A 13,921-nucleotide genomic window follows, 5' to 3' on the forward strand; every position below is an offset into this window, starting at 1 on the left:
AAAGCTATTAAATTAAAATTTATTTAATTTGTACAATTATGTTCTGTTGAATGTAATTTTGATGTAATTGCGACTATGTCGAAGTTTGGATAATGGCTAATAATGCATCTGATGAGTTGCTTTCCGTATAGTTTGGGATTTGGTGTGAGAGAGGTAGGTGGGGTTGCAATTCTATGGTTGGTGTGGACCGGATCGGAAAGCTTAGTTCAAACTAAACCTAACATTTTGCTTGGTCAAGTAGTATTTGCTCAACCCTTTGACCCAACCTGATGCGTTCGCTCAAACCTACTGTGACCTAACATGTTGCCAATTTTTTTTGTTTTGGATCATGTTGGTTTGGTTAAGGTTGGTGAGAAATGCGAGGTTGGTGAAGTATATTTGATGAAGTAAAGCTGTTTGGCGAAATGCCACAAAGATAATGCGTAAAAGCATGTACTTATGTAGGCATCTCAATGCGTAAAAGCATGTGTACTTATGTAGGCGTCTCTTTTCACTAGGGCTAGAAAATTATGAACTTATGACCCTATGTAACTATTTTGTTTTGGATCATGTTGGTTTGGTTAAGGTTGGTGAGAAATGCGAGGTTGGTGAAGTATATTTGATGAAGTAAAGCTGTTTGGCGAAATGCCACAAAGATAATGCGTAAAAGCATGTACTTATGTAGGCATCTCAATGCGTAAAAGCATGAAGAGATGTGCGGTTAGGATGATAGTGGTCCTCTAGACTTGAATGGGTAGTTGGTTGAATAGTATGATCTAACAGGTAAAAATGGTTAAAAGGATAGATCTAATGGTGAAAAACTCGATAGTACCAAACACTTAGTTTATCAATAGTATAGTAGCTGGACTCTTAATTAGTAGTTGGAGATAGTTAATAGTTACCGTCCAATGAATAATTCACAAAATAGATTGCTTCAGAATTATCATTCCGATGCTTGCTGAATCTTTTTTGAAATAGTCTGCAGAAACTTTTCAACCCTGCCGCCCATTACCATGTCGTGAGTCGTGACGTTGTTAATTTTCGTGTAAACAGGAATTAGTTGAAGAACTTGGTGTGTACATGGTCGGGTTCGATCGAGCTGGATACGGTGAGAGCGATCCGAATCCGAACCGTTCTGTAAGGAGCGCAGCATCGGATCTGACGGAGCTTGCTGATGCATTGGATTTGGGCCCGAAGTTTTACTTGGTCGGGTTCTCGTTAGGAAACCATGCTGTTTGGGGTGCGCTAAAGTACTTTCCCGAAAGGTTAGTGCCTTCTACTTTGCACCCATTGGAAGGGATCTTTTGCGGCGGTTATTTTATAAGACTAGCAACGGCTAACCAATCTGATGTGATGCAGGATTGCTGGGGCGGCGCTTCTTGCACCTGTGATAAACTACAGGTGGCCCGGGTTCCCCAGAGACCTCGCGGATGAAGCTTATAGCAAACAAGAGCTCGGAGATCAATGGGCGTTGCGTGTCTCGTACTACGCCCCTTCGATACTCCACTGGTGGATGGAGCAAAGCTGGTTGCCTACTTCAACCGCCGTCAAAGGCACGACTTACCTGCCCAACAAACTGGACCAAGAGCTTCGCACTCGATCCATTGCCGACGGATCATTCGACAAGGTTTCTGGTTCTTCTTGTCTCTTAAATAAACAATGAAAGTATATGCCTCGGTAATACGTTACCCTAACATTTGCGGTGCTACGCGGTTTCCCTGCAGAGGAGGCAATTGGCCACACAGCAAGGCATTTACGAGTCGTTCTACCGGGACATGAAGGTGATGTTCGGGAAGTGGGACTTCGACCCGATGGATCTCTCCCCCCCGCCGTTCCCTGTCCACGTATGGCAAGGCGACGAGGACGGGCTCGTGCCGGTCGTGTTGCAACGACACATTGCGAGCCGCCACAGCTGGATTAATTACCACGAACTCCCTGGGACCGGGCATTTCCTGACATCTGTTCCCGGTTTAGGAGATAAAGTCCTCCAAGCATTGTTTTCGCACCCTCCTTCGGAATGAAGGATGATCAGTTCCTGCAAACATCACAGGAATTGGTGTTCATTATTTATATAGTGCAAATTAGGTGTAGGATTTATGCAGGGATATATCCTAAATGAACTTGAGGGTTGTAGTTGTACTTGGATTGTTAAATTATACAATGGATTACCATGTGTAAATTTTTATTTCCTTTGAACTAAGACACACTATTCCAATTCAATTACCAATTCTTTTTTTTTTTCCTTGTTTTTTCCTTTATTTATGTCGGGACAAGTAGTGTTAAAATCTTAGCTGTTTCTTTTATTGTTAAACAATGTATACTGGCGTAGGGATCCACGCGATGCAGCGAGTAGAAATACTTTAGTAAAAATCTACAGACTACAGATTTAACAAATAAATAAAAACATTAAAAAGAAACAGAAGGAATATTTAAAATATTATGAAGGATAATAAATAATGAAAGAAAAATTAAAGAGGCTCAAATTTACATTTAACTAATTATATAAAGATATTTATCTATCGTATCATCTTTCCTAACTCAAATTAGATTTCTCTTAAAAGCCAATTATTATTGCATTTGTTTATGAACAATCTATTATCTTTCCTAACTCAAATTAGATTTCTCTTAAAAGCTAATTATTATTACATTTGCTTATGGACATCCAAATTGTCATGCCATCAGAGAATTAGTACGAAATGTAAAGGAATAGAAGAAAAAGTATGAAGGAATATATAATAGTCATATAAATCAATTTAAAAATAATAATAGTTAGTTTTTAACTGCCGTTAAATTGTAAAAACCCACTTTTCATATATCTATAAGCCAACAATCTATATACTATATTTAGTTTGTTGATGCAAATGCTAATTTAATCAGTTTTTTTTTTATAATTTCACTCCATCAATTTTTGTGTAATTCAAATGACTTATTTATGAACAGTAATGTACAAAAAAAAAAAAAATTGAGAAATAATATTTTTAGAAGTTGTAGCCTCTATCCACGACTTAGATCAAAATAATAATCACTGCTCTCATAAATTTGTTAAAAAATTAATACACTAAAAAGAACACTTATTTGACAAAATGCTTAAAAGAACAACATCATTTGAATACGATGTCATTTGCATCTTAAAAAAAAAACAAATCAATTACTAAGGGTAATAAGCTTATACAATAAATTTATACCAAGTTAATTTTTATGACATATATTATCTCAATAACAAAACTAAGATAAGTACAAATTTAAATGAGCATTAAAAGTGAAAAAAAATGAAACTAATTGGCAAACGAAATTTTGAAAAAGAGCACACAAATCAGTAAAAGGGTGACTGAAGAGAAAGGAGAAGAGGAGAGGGGCGACAAAGGAGAGAATAGGCGCGCATCGGCGCGAGGTCGGCAAGGGAAGCGAGGTGGCAGGCGAGGGAGAAGAGGGGAAGGAAGAGGAGGAGCGCGGCAAAAAGGACGTGGGGGGGAGGGGGGGAAGCGCTGTCACCGGAGTAGGGGTTTGGGAGATGAGGGGTTTGGAGAGTGCCGCGGGGAGTTTGAGGAGGAGGGGGGAGGAGGGAGGGGTGGCAGGCGGTTTTGGGAGATGAGGGGTCTCGGGAGTTGGGAGATGAGGAATGAGCGGTTTTGGAAGATGAGGGGTCTCAGGAGTTGGGAGATGAGAAGGGAGCAGTTTTGGGAGATGATGAGGGAATGATTTTGGAAGAAGGAGGTCACGCCACGTCAGCAAGATATTGGGGATTCATAAATTAGTATAGATGTTCTGGGAGAGGTGTTCATGTTTGAACATTTATATATGATTTTTAGGCACACAAGAAAAAAAAAGGGTAAACTTCAAATACCCTCTTGTGATTTCGCACTTTCTCACTTTAGTACCCTATGGGTAAACTTCAAATACCCTCTTGTGATTTCACACTTTCTCACTTTAGTACCCTATGATTTAAAGTGTATCAAGTTAGCCCCTGTGGTTTCGCACTTTCTTACTTTAGTACCCTATGGTTTAAAGTGTATCAAGTTAGTATCCTGTGGTTATATTTTTTTCTTTTTATTATTTATTTTACTAATTTTTTTCGTTAAATCAGTGACAAAGTGAAAATTAAAGAATACTAAAGTGAATATTCGATAAACCTAGGTAGGGTATCTGAAGTTTTTTTGTATATAATTTAACGAAATATTAATGAAGGAAAAAAAAAATCAGTGACAAAGTTAAAACTAAAGGGTACTAAACTGAATATTTGATAAACTCGATAAGGTATCTGAAGTTTTTTATATATAATTTAACGAAATATTAACAGAGGAACCGACGAAAAGAGAAAAATAAAATCACAGGGTACTAAATTGATGCACTTTAAATCGCAGAATACTAAAGTAAAAAAAGGGTACTAAATTGATACACTTTAAGCTACAGGGTACTAAAGTGAAAAGGTGCGAAACCACAAGGTACTAAATTGATACACTTTAAATTACAGGGTACTAAAGTGAAAAAAGTGCGAAACCACTGGGGTGGTATTTGAAGTTTTTCCAGAAAAAAAACATGTATTTGATTGCTGATACTGGTTTATGCTGAGTGTGTTGCTTCAATTAAGGACCACATTAATGTTGGATAATAATGGTGAGAAATTTATAATTAGCACTTATCATAATGTGTAAAGGCCCAACACCTTGAACTTCATAAAATTTCATCTTATGTGCACCCGTGCATAAAAGATTTAAACACTATCAATTCTTCCCTCTTTTATTTTAATCAATATTTTAAAAATCTAGTTGAATAGCGATCAGAAAATATTACTGGGTTAAGGGTGACTGGTTTAATCAGTGAGTCAATCACCCGTTGAATTAGTACGTCATAAAATTCTAATTATTATTTTAAATTTTATTATATATAAAAATATGTGTATTATTATTCTACTATCATACTTAATTATTAAATGCTGAGTTTCAAACTAAATTAAGTAGATATTACTTTTTCAAGTTTTACTTTTAATAAGATTAATATATGCTAATAGAAAACAAAATCACCTAAGTGGATTTTAAGCCGTTGGATTATAATATGACTTGATAAAAAAAATTCGGCTTGTTTGATTAAAATCGGACTGGTTTATTGGTTCGTTGGTTGAATAACCAATTTGAACATTTCAAAATAATTTTTTGACTTATCCTATTCAAAGAGTTGAACCGAGCTACTTTATAAACTAGATCAAGGTTTAATCGAGCGGTACAGGAAGCTTGATCAGATTTTTAAATCAATGATTTAACAGCTACGTGCTTTCGTGACAGTCCAATATTTTTGTGTAGATTATGATGGGACATTTCATATAGAAACATTAGTGCGAAAATGCTCTACAACATCTTGCGGTGATAGAACAATTTATTTTATTTTATTTTTTGTTTATTTTAACAAATCCATGCTTTCACGATAGTCCAATACTTTTATGATGGGGAATTCCATATAGAAACATAAGTGCGAAAAATGCTCTATTACGTTCTGTGGTGATAAAGCTATAATTTTTTTCTGTGCTGAAACTTAGAGTGCATTTGGTTCACGCCATAAGAGATTATCAGAAAGAAGATGTTTTTAAGAATTTAAGTTTTGCTTATTCGATTATTAAGAATTGACATTTTTAGTATTTGGTTAGCCCAGTCATATTATTTAAGATTATTGAAAATATAAAATTAATATGCTTGTTTCATCAATTAATTTTAGATAATATATCAGTAATACGAATACTTTTACCTTTTCAACAATCATTAGAAATTTATGTTTAGATTGAATTGAAAGAGCTTAGTTTAGAGAGAGCCATTTGAGATGAAAGTCGGAGAGAGTTGATATTAGAGAGAGTGAGAGAGATTAAGAGAGTTTTTGATTAGAAATGTGAAGAGGCAGAGAGAGCGAGAGTTTAGAGAGAAATTTGAGGTTAGATGAAGTGGAGGATAGAGGGGAGAGAGGGAGAGATGAGGTTAGAGAGAGAGATGATACTTTTTTTTTTTTAGAAAGAGGTAGACAAGCTACTTGCTTCATTCATTGAGAAATGAACTAGGTGAACAGTATGGAAGCAGCTAGGGCTTCCGAGGCGAGTCTAACAGCAAGAAAAAAACAAAAGGCGAAAAAAAGGCGGAAAAAAATTGAGAAAAAAGGATTAAAAAGGTGGAGCGCGGAGGGTGTAGTCAGAGTTTCAGTCCAGGACTTCGTAAGGAGAACAGCACGCTCAAGAGCACGGGTGGCGTTGGGAGTCTTCGAGCAAAAAATGAGGTTGTTCCTTTCCGTCTAGACAACCCACCAAGTAGCCGCCAGGGAGGTTAGGGTCTTAGATCTTTGCGTTATGCCAATAATTGCTGTTGTTCTGTCCCAAAGAGCCCGAACACAGTCCGAATTGTTGGCAGGTACTTCCGCCTTAAAGAGTAAGAAGCTCGTGAAGATGCAGTTGGTGAAGAGATGATCGCAACTTTCCATAGCGAATGCACAGTATATGCAATGATCGGCAATCTGCATCCCACGGATGAGCAGTCTGTTAGCAGTGGGTAGTCTCTTACGGAGTAAGACCCAGATGAAGACTTTGATTTTGTTCGGGATTTTTAAAGTCCATATATGATGGAACACCGTGTCCTTGAGTCCAGTGTTGTCGATGAACGTGTAGAGGGATTTAACAGTGAACAGTTGGTTGGGGGTCCACCGCCATCTGGGTAGATCTGGGCAGTTCCTGGGGCAGAACTGAAGGAGTAGGTCTTTGAGTAGTGCAAATTGTGTATGGTTGGTGTTGGATGTTGCATCGCGAACCCTCTGTAGATGAAGCGCCATCTCCATCCGTTAGAACTCCAACATTGAGAGACTCTGACCTCCTTATTCCTTATGTTAGCGAAAATGGCTGGGAACAAGGTGCTCAATAGGGCTTCTCCAGTCCAGATATCTGTCCACATCCTGATGCTGGTACCGTCTCCAAGTTCAAAAGATAGTCCGCATTTGAACATTTGTCTGCAACGGAGCACGCTTTTCCACCACTGGGAGTACGGTACAAAGGCTGTACCTTCGTACAACAGCCTACGTCTAGTGTAATAGAGGCATCTTATCAACTTGCACCAGAGTAGGTGTGGCTCATTAAAAAAGCGTCACCACCATTTAGATAAGAGAGCCTGATTCATGGACTCCAAATCTTTGATCCCTAGCCCGCCTTCGTCCTTGCTTTTGCAAACAGTTTTCCAGTTGACTAGGCAAGCGCCTCCTGAAACTTCGGAGCATCCTTTCCAGAAGAAGGCTCTTCTCAGGGATTCAATATGAAACAGAACCCAGTGAGGGGCTTTGAAGGTGGAGAGGTAGAAGAGTGGCAGATTGGTAAGGACTGAATTGACGAGGGTCAGTCTTCCTCCTTGTGAGAGGAGTTTTGCTTTCCAACCATTTATTCTTGCTTCTATACAATTGATGACCAAATCCTAATCTTCCTTTCGAATCTGCTTATTGTAAAGCGGGATGTCCAGGCAGCGGAACGGTAGATTTTCTACTTTGCAGCCTAAGACGTAAGCTAGTCTGTCACCTTTAAAAGGGCTGGGCCCTAGGTAGTAAAGTTCTGATTTATCCTTGTTGATACTAGAGAGAGAGATGATACAAGAGAGTAAAAGGGAACTGTAAGTGATGGAGGTGGGGAGAGAGAAAAGAGTGTGTTAATTTGGTTCGAAATTTTATGATTATCTCAAATCATTAAGATAAAAATATGGGTAAACTTCAAATACCATTATTGTGGTTTCGTACTTTTTTATTTTATTAGCATGTGATTTAAAGTGTATTAATTTAGTATCCTATGTTTTTTTTTTTTTTTTTCATCAGCATTTCCGTTAACTTTTCGTTAAATCACATACAAAAAAACTTCAAATACCCTACCTATAGTTTATCGAATATTTACTTTAATACCCTTTAGTTTTAACTTTGTCACTGATTTAACGAAAAAAATTAGTAGAGGGGATAACAAAAAGAGAAAAATAAAACTATAGGATATGAAAATGATATATTTTAAATCACAGAATAATAAAGTAAGAATGTGCGAAACTATAAGAGTGGTATTTGAAGTTTTCTCTAAAAAATATCCATACTCTCCCAAAAGAATGAGATATATAATTAACCTTTGTGATGAATCTTATTCTCAAATAAATTCAGCATTACCAATCAAATTATATGGTGCATTTAGCAAAACATCGTCGTATTCTTTTATTTCTTTTGAATTATCGAGAATCTTAAAAAAAAATTAATGCGAATCAAACGCATTTTAAAGCAATCCTCCAACAAAGGTGGTGGTATTTCACAAATGAATATTCCTAGTAGATATGCACTATCCTTTAATACTTTCATTTTTTAAAATTTACTTTAGATTTTAAAGAAATTATATAGAGTTCATTTGATGCCATGTCATCTAACAAGTTTGCTGCTAAGTCATCTCTGTTAGTATTTCATGCTACACTTTAAAAGAAAATTTATTTAGATTTTAAAGTGCACCATGATGCACTTTTAGTCTTTTTCTTTCAAATAAACTCTTAAAATTTTATTAAACAGTTTAATAGACTCCTCTCTTCAATCCAAATTATAAATTACATGATAGTTTTATTCACATATGTTATATAATCTTGCAAAACTTTAAAATATAAAGAAATCTGAACTTTTATATTTTAACACAAAAAAAAAAAAATCAACAAAAGTTGAAGATAGGGTTATCCTATTATTCAATCATGATACATAATTATCAAAACAAGAAGAAAATAATACATTTCTTTGTATTATGAGATTACACCAAATTATGCGCAAGATATACGATCAAAATTGTTGTTTAGTTACTTATTTTGCTTGAAAAGAGGGTATTTTAAACTATTTGATAATGTTTAGGGGTTATATTTGCCAAAATAAAAATTTCAGACGTCTGCTTATAAAAGCGCTAAGGTTTATGGATTCTTTTTATAGTTTCTTTTTTTTAAAAAAAAATTCAACTCAAAATTGGGAGTTTTGAGGTAAGACAAATAGTCTCCATAGATCCTCATAATTTTCACCTATACACCCCATATAGGATTGTGCATCTTATATTCCTGCATCCTAGGATGTAAAATAATAATAATAATAATAATAATTTTTTAGTTTTAAAAAAAATGATAAAACTAGTAGGTAAATATTAACCATAGGAAACTTTAGGCTTACATCTTATGTATAGGTTATGGGCATATGAATAGCATTGCTCTTTCCATCCTTAACCATGATGAGTTCTTTCCTCTGCAAAATGTCCATTTGCCATTTTTTTTATATCAAAATATAATAGATTGCTATTCCTGTATAAAAAGAGATGCAGGATATAACAGCAAATTATATATTTGTATAATAAAAATTTACATGATGTAAATAACTACTTAAATATATATTAATTGCATAAGATGATCACCACTGTTTTAAATAGCTAGTAAATTCTCCTATCTGTCAATGATGAAATGCGATTGAATCTTATTTCGATAAAATTCAACCTTATGCGTATGCTTATAAACTAGTGTAAAAAGTGTACAGGGGATCAGCTAACCTAGCAAGTGAACTGTCACAAACTTAAGCGAAATCGCTTGTCAAGTCCATACGGTGCTCAACTTTTTCTGCGAAATGAGCAGACCCGCCTCTCTCCTCGCTACCCGCGACCTACTCGCTCCGAGACTAAGTATGAGAGAGAGAGAGAGTTTGAGGGAATCTTATAATATATTGTTAAGAGTGAAATTTTTTTTTTTTTTTTTTGAGAGAGATAGGTAGCACGCTACCCACTTCGTTTATTTCATTTAGAAATAAACTTAGCTAGAAATGTGAATTAACTAGAATTCGAACTTGAGACCTCAGATACCAACCACCAAACACTTTGCCATTTGCTCTAGGGACGGTCGGTGTTAAAAGTGAAAATATTAAACTGATTTTCTAAGGAGTTGAGGTAAGTGTCACAATTATATATAGATCACTCGCTACCCAAGCTATCAAATGGAAAGACGCCAAGTGGCACAAAACTACAAGCCAAAAATGATGGTTACCAGCTTCCAAGAGACTACACTTATTATCCTCTTAGAAACTCTAAGAAATTCTTCCTGACTCTTAGGCACCCACAGCCTCAGTCTCGATATCTGTAGAGATGCTTCTAAAAGACCTTAGCAAAATTTCTGACAGTACTCTTCTTCAGAGGTTGGATGATTATTAAAAAAAAAAAGAAAATTAGCGAAAAATATTATATTTGTAACAGGATGCCTACATTTGAGCAATTAAATTGCACCTTACGCGTGTGCTGGTAAACCGGTGCAAAATTTATTGGCGAGCATGACATTAATTTCTTAATCAAATACCCCCAAATTAACAAAATGAAGTCCAGGTAAAGTTATGAACCTGTGTTTGCCACCACCACCACCACCACCACTCCACATCCTCCTCGTTTTCTACCAGAAAATGATGCTTGAATCGGTACGCACGCCTTCTATGTGATTGGCTTGTGTTGCTTGCCTTGCAGTACAATTAATGCAAAGCTGGGTGATTGAGTTTGCAGCTGATGCAACTTCCGCACTTCCTTCACCTTCTTCTCTTCCGAAAACTACATCAATGGAATCAAATTGTTAAAGAAACTTTGAAAACGATCGCATTCTATTTTTTATATATATATTTATTTAAAATTTTTCAAAATAGTTAAATTGAATAGGGGCAATTACTTGTATATTTCTAAAAAGTTTTAAACTTTCTTATTTACCTTCCTTAGAAGGTTAATATAAAAAATACATTTTTTTTAACGTTCTAAGTTCTTTCAAATATATCTCGAAAGTTAAATTCTGTTAGTGGACTATAAAAAACAGCCGTTATTTCTATGAAATTACTATTTTGTCCTTTTAATTATATCCTTCTATCGTCATTAACTTTTCTGGTATTGAGATCTATCTAACGCTGTTAGATAAAATGGAGTTAGAAAAAAACATATAGGGATATGCTTTGGGATATGCTTCTGCGTTCTCCGGTGGGACTGCGGAAAATATATCACAACCGACTCATCACAATATGGGTAACGCACGGAAACAAATAGGGTATTTTTTCCTCGTATTTTCTCACCGCACGTAACACAATCTTCCCGCAATCCCAAACGAAGCCTAAATTAATTAGGGGCAAAAATAATATTTTAACTTTTGCAAAGATATCATTCTATCGTCACCAACTTATTAATATTTATTTTTAAGTTAGGGACAAAAGATATATTTTGATTTTTTTTTAACTCTGATAAACATTTAACCCGAATTTAATCTGAGATGACTTAACGAGTTAACAGATACTAACAATAAGTTATTTTTGAATAATAGAAAAATATATGAGAAATATATTTAAAACCAAAAAAGATAAAGATATATAAGATATTTTAAGAGGTGTATAAATAATTATCCCAATTAAATGAGATCCCTGAACTTAAGAGAGTTAAAAACAACCAAAGTAATGAAGTACAATATTTGATAAATAAAATTTAGGTTAAATGCATTTGAGCCATCCAAATTTTATCCATTGATAGGTAGTTATCCAAATATTTGAAGGGATAAATTTCAATATTCTAGAATAGAGAGGAATAAATTAAGAAAACTTTGTGCTTCATTTGACATGCTTTTATTTTCTAGAATAACCAAAATTATTTGTGATTAATTTATTAAAAATAGTAGAGTAGCGGAGAAACAAAAAGGTAGGTGAGAGAGGAGTAAAGTATGGCACCAAGATCATCCAACAAACTCGAACATAATAAACTATTTCAAAAATATTATGGAAAAATTAGTTTTAACTGGAATAAAATTTTTCCTTGTCAAATCTAACTTCTTTGGATAGAATACATGGAATAAAATGTTTTACATTCGATTCTTCGGTTATCAAACACAGCCTATAATTTTTATTTATTACCCAAACCTTCAAATATTTGTAATTAATCATCTAAATTCATATTTCATCCATTTAAAGTAATTAATATAAGACAATTAATCACGATTCAATACAGAAACAATGTGAATGATACGAAAAAGTCTTAGGCAATGCAAAAAATGGAGCCATAAATTTTATTGATGTCAAAAAAGTCTTTTTAAGATTTACGCTGTTTTTTTTTTGGAATGTACACCTAGTAGTCAAAAATTATTGTTGTAGATAAAATCAACAATATTTATCATATTTACTTTGTAAAAATTAAATATTAAAAATTAATTCTTATTCAATATTAAGAGTGAATTTACATGTCAAATGGAATCTTCTATACTGTTGACAGGTAATCCTTTGGTATTTCATCATCACTTGGTTAATACCAGCCACTTTTAAATTATTAAAATTTAAATTTAGATGTTCAATTATAAAATTTTAAAAATTTAGATGAAAAATAGAAAATTTTAACAGTTTAGATTGCAATATGGAAACAAGTGAAAGTTAAAATTGTTCTGACTAAAATTACAGATTTTTCTTTCATTGGTTATGTGGTATTATTTTTATAAAAAAAATAAAAAACCAATAAAGGAAACAGCTGGTGTCTTTCTTACTAAATTCTTCAAGTGCACAACTGATGATTTCTTTTATTAAATTTTTGAACTGCTTTGGAAGAAAAAATTTCGGCTTTATTTTGGATTGTGGAGGGATTACGGTACAATGATCAAAAAGTATGATAAAAATATATTATATCATATTTTATATGTAATATCAAACTTCACAAATAGCAATTAGCTGGTTATTATATATTTTTCATGGTTCCACTGAAATATGGAGAAACATATATTTCTGGAGTCCGATTATAATGCTTTTAAAAGCACGAAGCACTTGGTGCTTGTAAAATTTTCATCGTTAAATCTATAACCTTTTAATTGTTTTCACTCATTAGATCATACTACTTAACCAACCACTCGCTCAATTCTAGGGAATCAGTATCATCCTAACTTTACATTTGTTAATCCAAAGACCGAAAAACTATAAAAGTATAGGAGCTCAAATCTATATTTCTATATACTTAACTTTGTTTTGCCCTTTAGCATTTATGAAAAAAATTCAATGGGGGAACTTGTGAGAACCCTGGTGTATGACTGTGGAGGCTTGTCGACAGCTCTGGAGAGTGTCGGGACAAGTCCGAGTCGCGTTGGCGTCAAATAGACGTAAAACGGACTCCGTGCGACGCGATGGCAGCCTATAGCGAAGAATTCTGCAAAATAGCAGCATTCTCTGCTTGCTGTACCGGTACAACCAGCGTGGCTGTACCGGTACAACCATCGCGCAAGGGCTCAACTGCTCTCGGGTTGGCTCTTGTACCGGTACAGGAGCCCGTGTACCGGTACAAGGGGGTAGGTAGAGGGCTATTTGAGTAATTTCTCTCCCTCGTTTGTGTCACCCTTTTTCCCTCAACCTATATACAGAGGAGAGGAGTTGAGAGAAGGGTTTTGTGTTCCTTCATCTTTCTCTCTAGTCCCGATTGTGAGCAAGGAGGAGAGCTCGGTTGGAGTTTCGTCGTCGACGTCGCGCCGCGGGATCGTTCGGGCACGTATTTGACGCCAGGGCATCGCGAGGAGACCGGGCGAGCGTGCAACTTCGCCGTTCTTGACGTCGCATCGGTGCTAATCGCTGTCGAGGTGAGTAATTCAGCCTTTCCTTGGATTTTGGGCAAGTTCTTACTACTTCAACTCGGAAAGATGTTGGTTGCTGAAATCCACCGTCGACTGTTAATATTTCAGCTCGTTCTCGACGTAGGAGCATTGGATTTCGACGAGGCTTGGTTCGTTGGATTCGGGACTTCGAAAGGAATCCACGAAGTCCTTACTTGCGAATTTTGGTGAAGGTTAGCTAGGTCGAAATCCCTTTCTTCTCTGCTGCTGTGGATTTTGGACTGAATTGAGGAATTTTGGTGTTTTTAGCTTGGAGTTCGCTCGATTTCGAGACTCGGGCATTTTTGGTCGATCCAGCAGGTGGTGTC

The 13,921-nt window shown here is 35.4% G+C and overlaps 1 protein-coding gene across 1 annotated transcript; it reads left to right on the forward strand.

Annotated features, from left to right (window-relative positions):
• Positions 1-894: 894 nt before the first annotated feature.
• LOC109703829 lies at positions 895-2,221 on the forward strand. The gene is made up of 3 exons (XM_020224554.1): positions 895-1,244; positions 1,339-1,606; positions 1,704-2,221. The coding sequence occupies exons 1-3, from the start codon at positions 1,060-1,062 to the stop codon at positions 1,998-2,000; spliced, it is 750 nt and encodes a 249-aa protein (XP_020080143.1). The 5' UTR covers positions 895-1,059; the 3' UTR covers positions 2,001-2,221.
• The last annotated feature ends 11,700 nt before the right edge of the window (positions 2,222-13,921 follow it).

The sequence above is a fragment of the Ananas comosus genome, unplaced genomic scaffold (genome assembly GCF_001540865.1).
Source record: "Ananas comosus cultivar F153 unplaced genomic scaffold, ASM154086v1, whole genome shotgun sequence".
NCBI classification, from domain to species: Eukaryota; Viridiplantae; Streptophyta; class Magnoliopsida; order Poales; family Bromeliaceae; genus Ananas; species Ananas comosus.

What these genes read in the sequence shown, in the direction of transcription:
- LOC109703829 (XM_020224554.1), top strand. Translation starts at nt 1,060, where the DNA reads ATGGTCGGGTTCGATCGAGCTGGATACGGTGAGAGCGATCCGAATCCG. An exon ending in CTAAAGTACTTTCCCGAAAG is followed by an intron (nt 1,245 to 1,338) that starts GTTAGTGCCTTC and finishes GATGTGATGCAG; the next exon opens with GATTGCTGGGGCGGCGCTTC. An exon ending in CCGACGGATCATTCGACAAG is followed by an intron (nt 1,607 to 1,703) that starts GTTTCTGGTTCT and finishes GTTTCCCTGCAG; the next exon opens with AGGAGGCAATTGGCCACACA.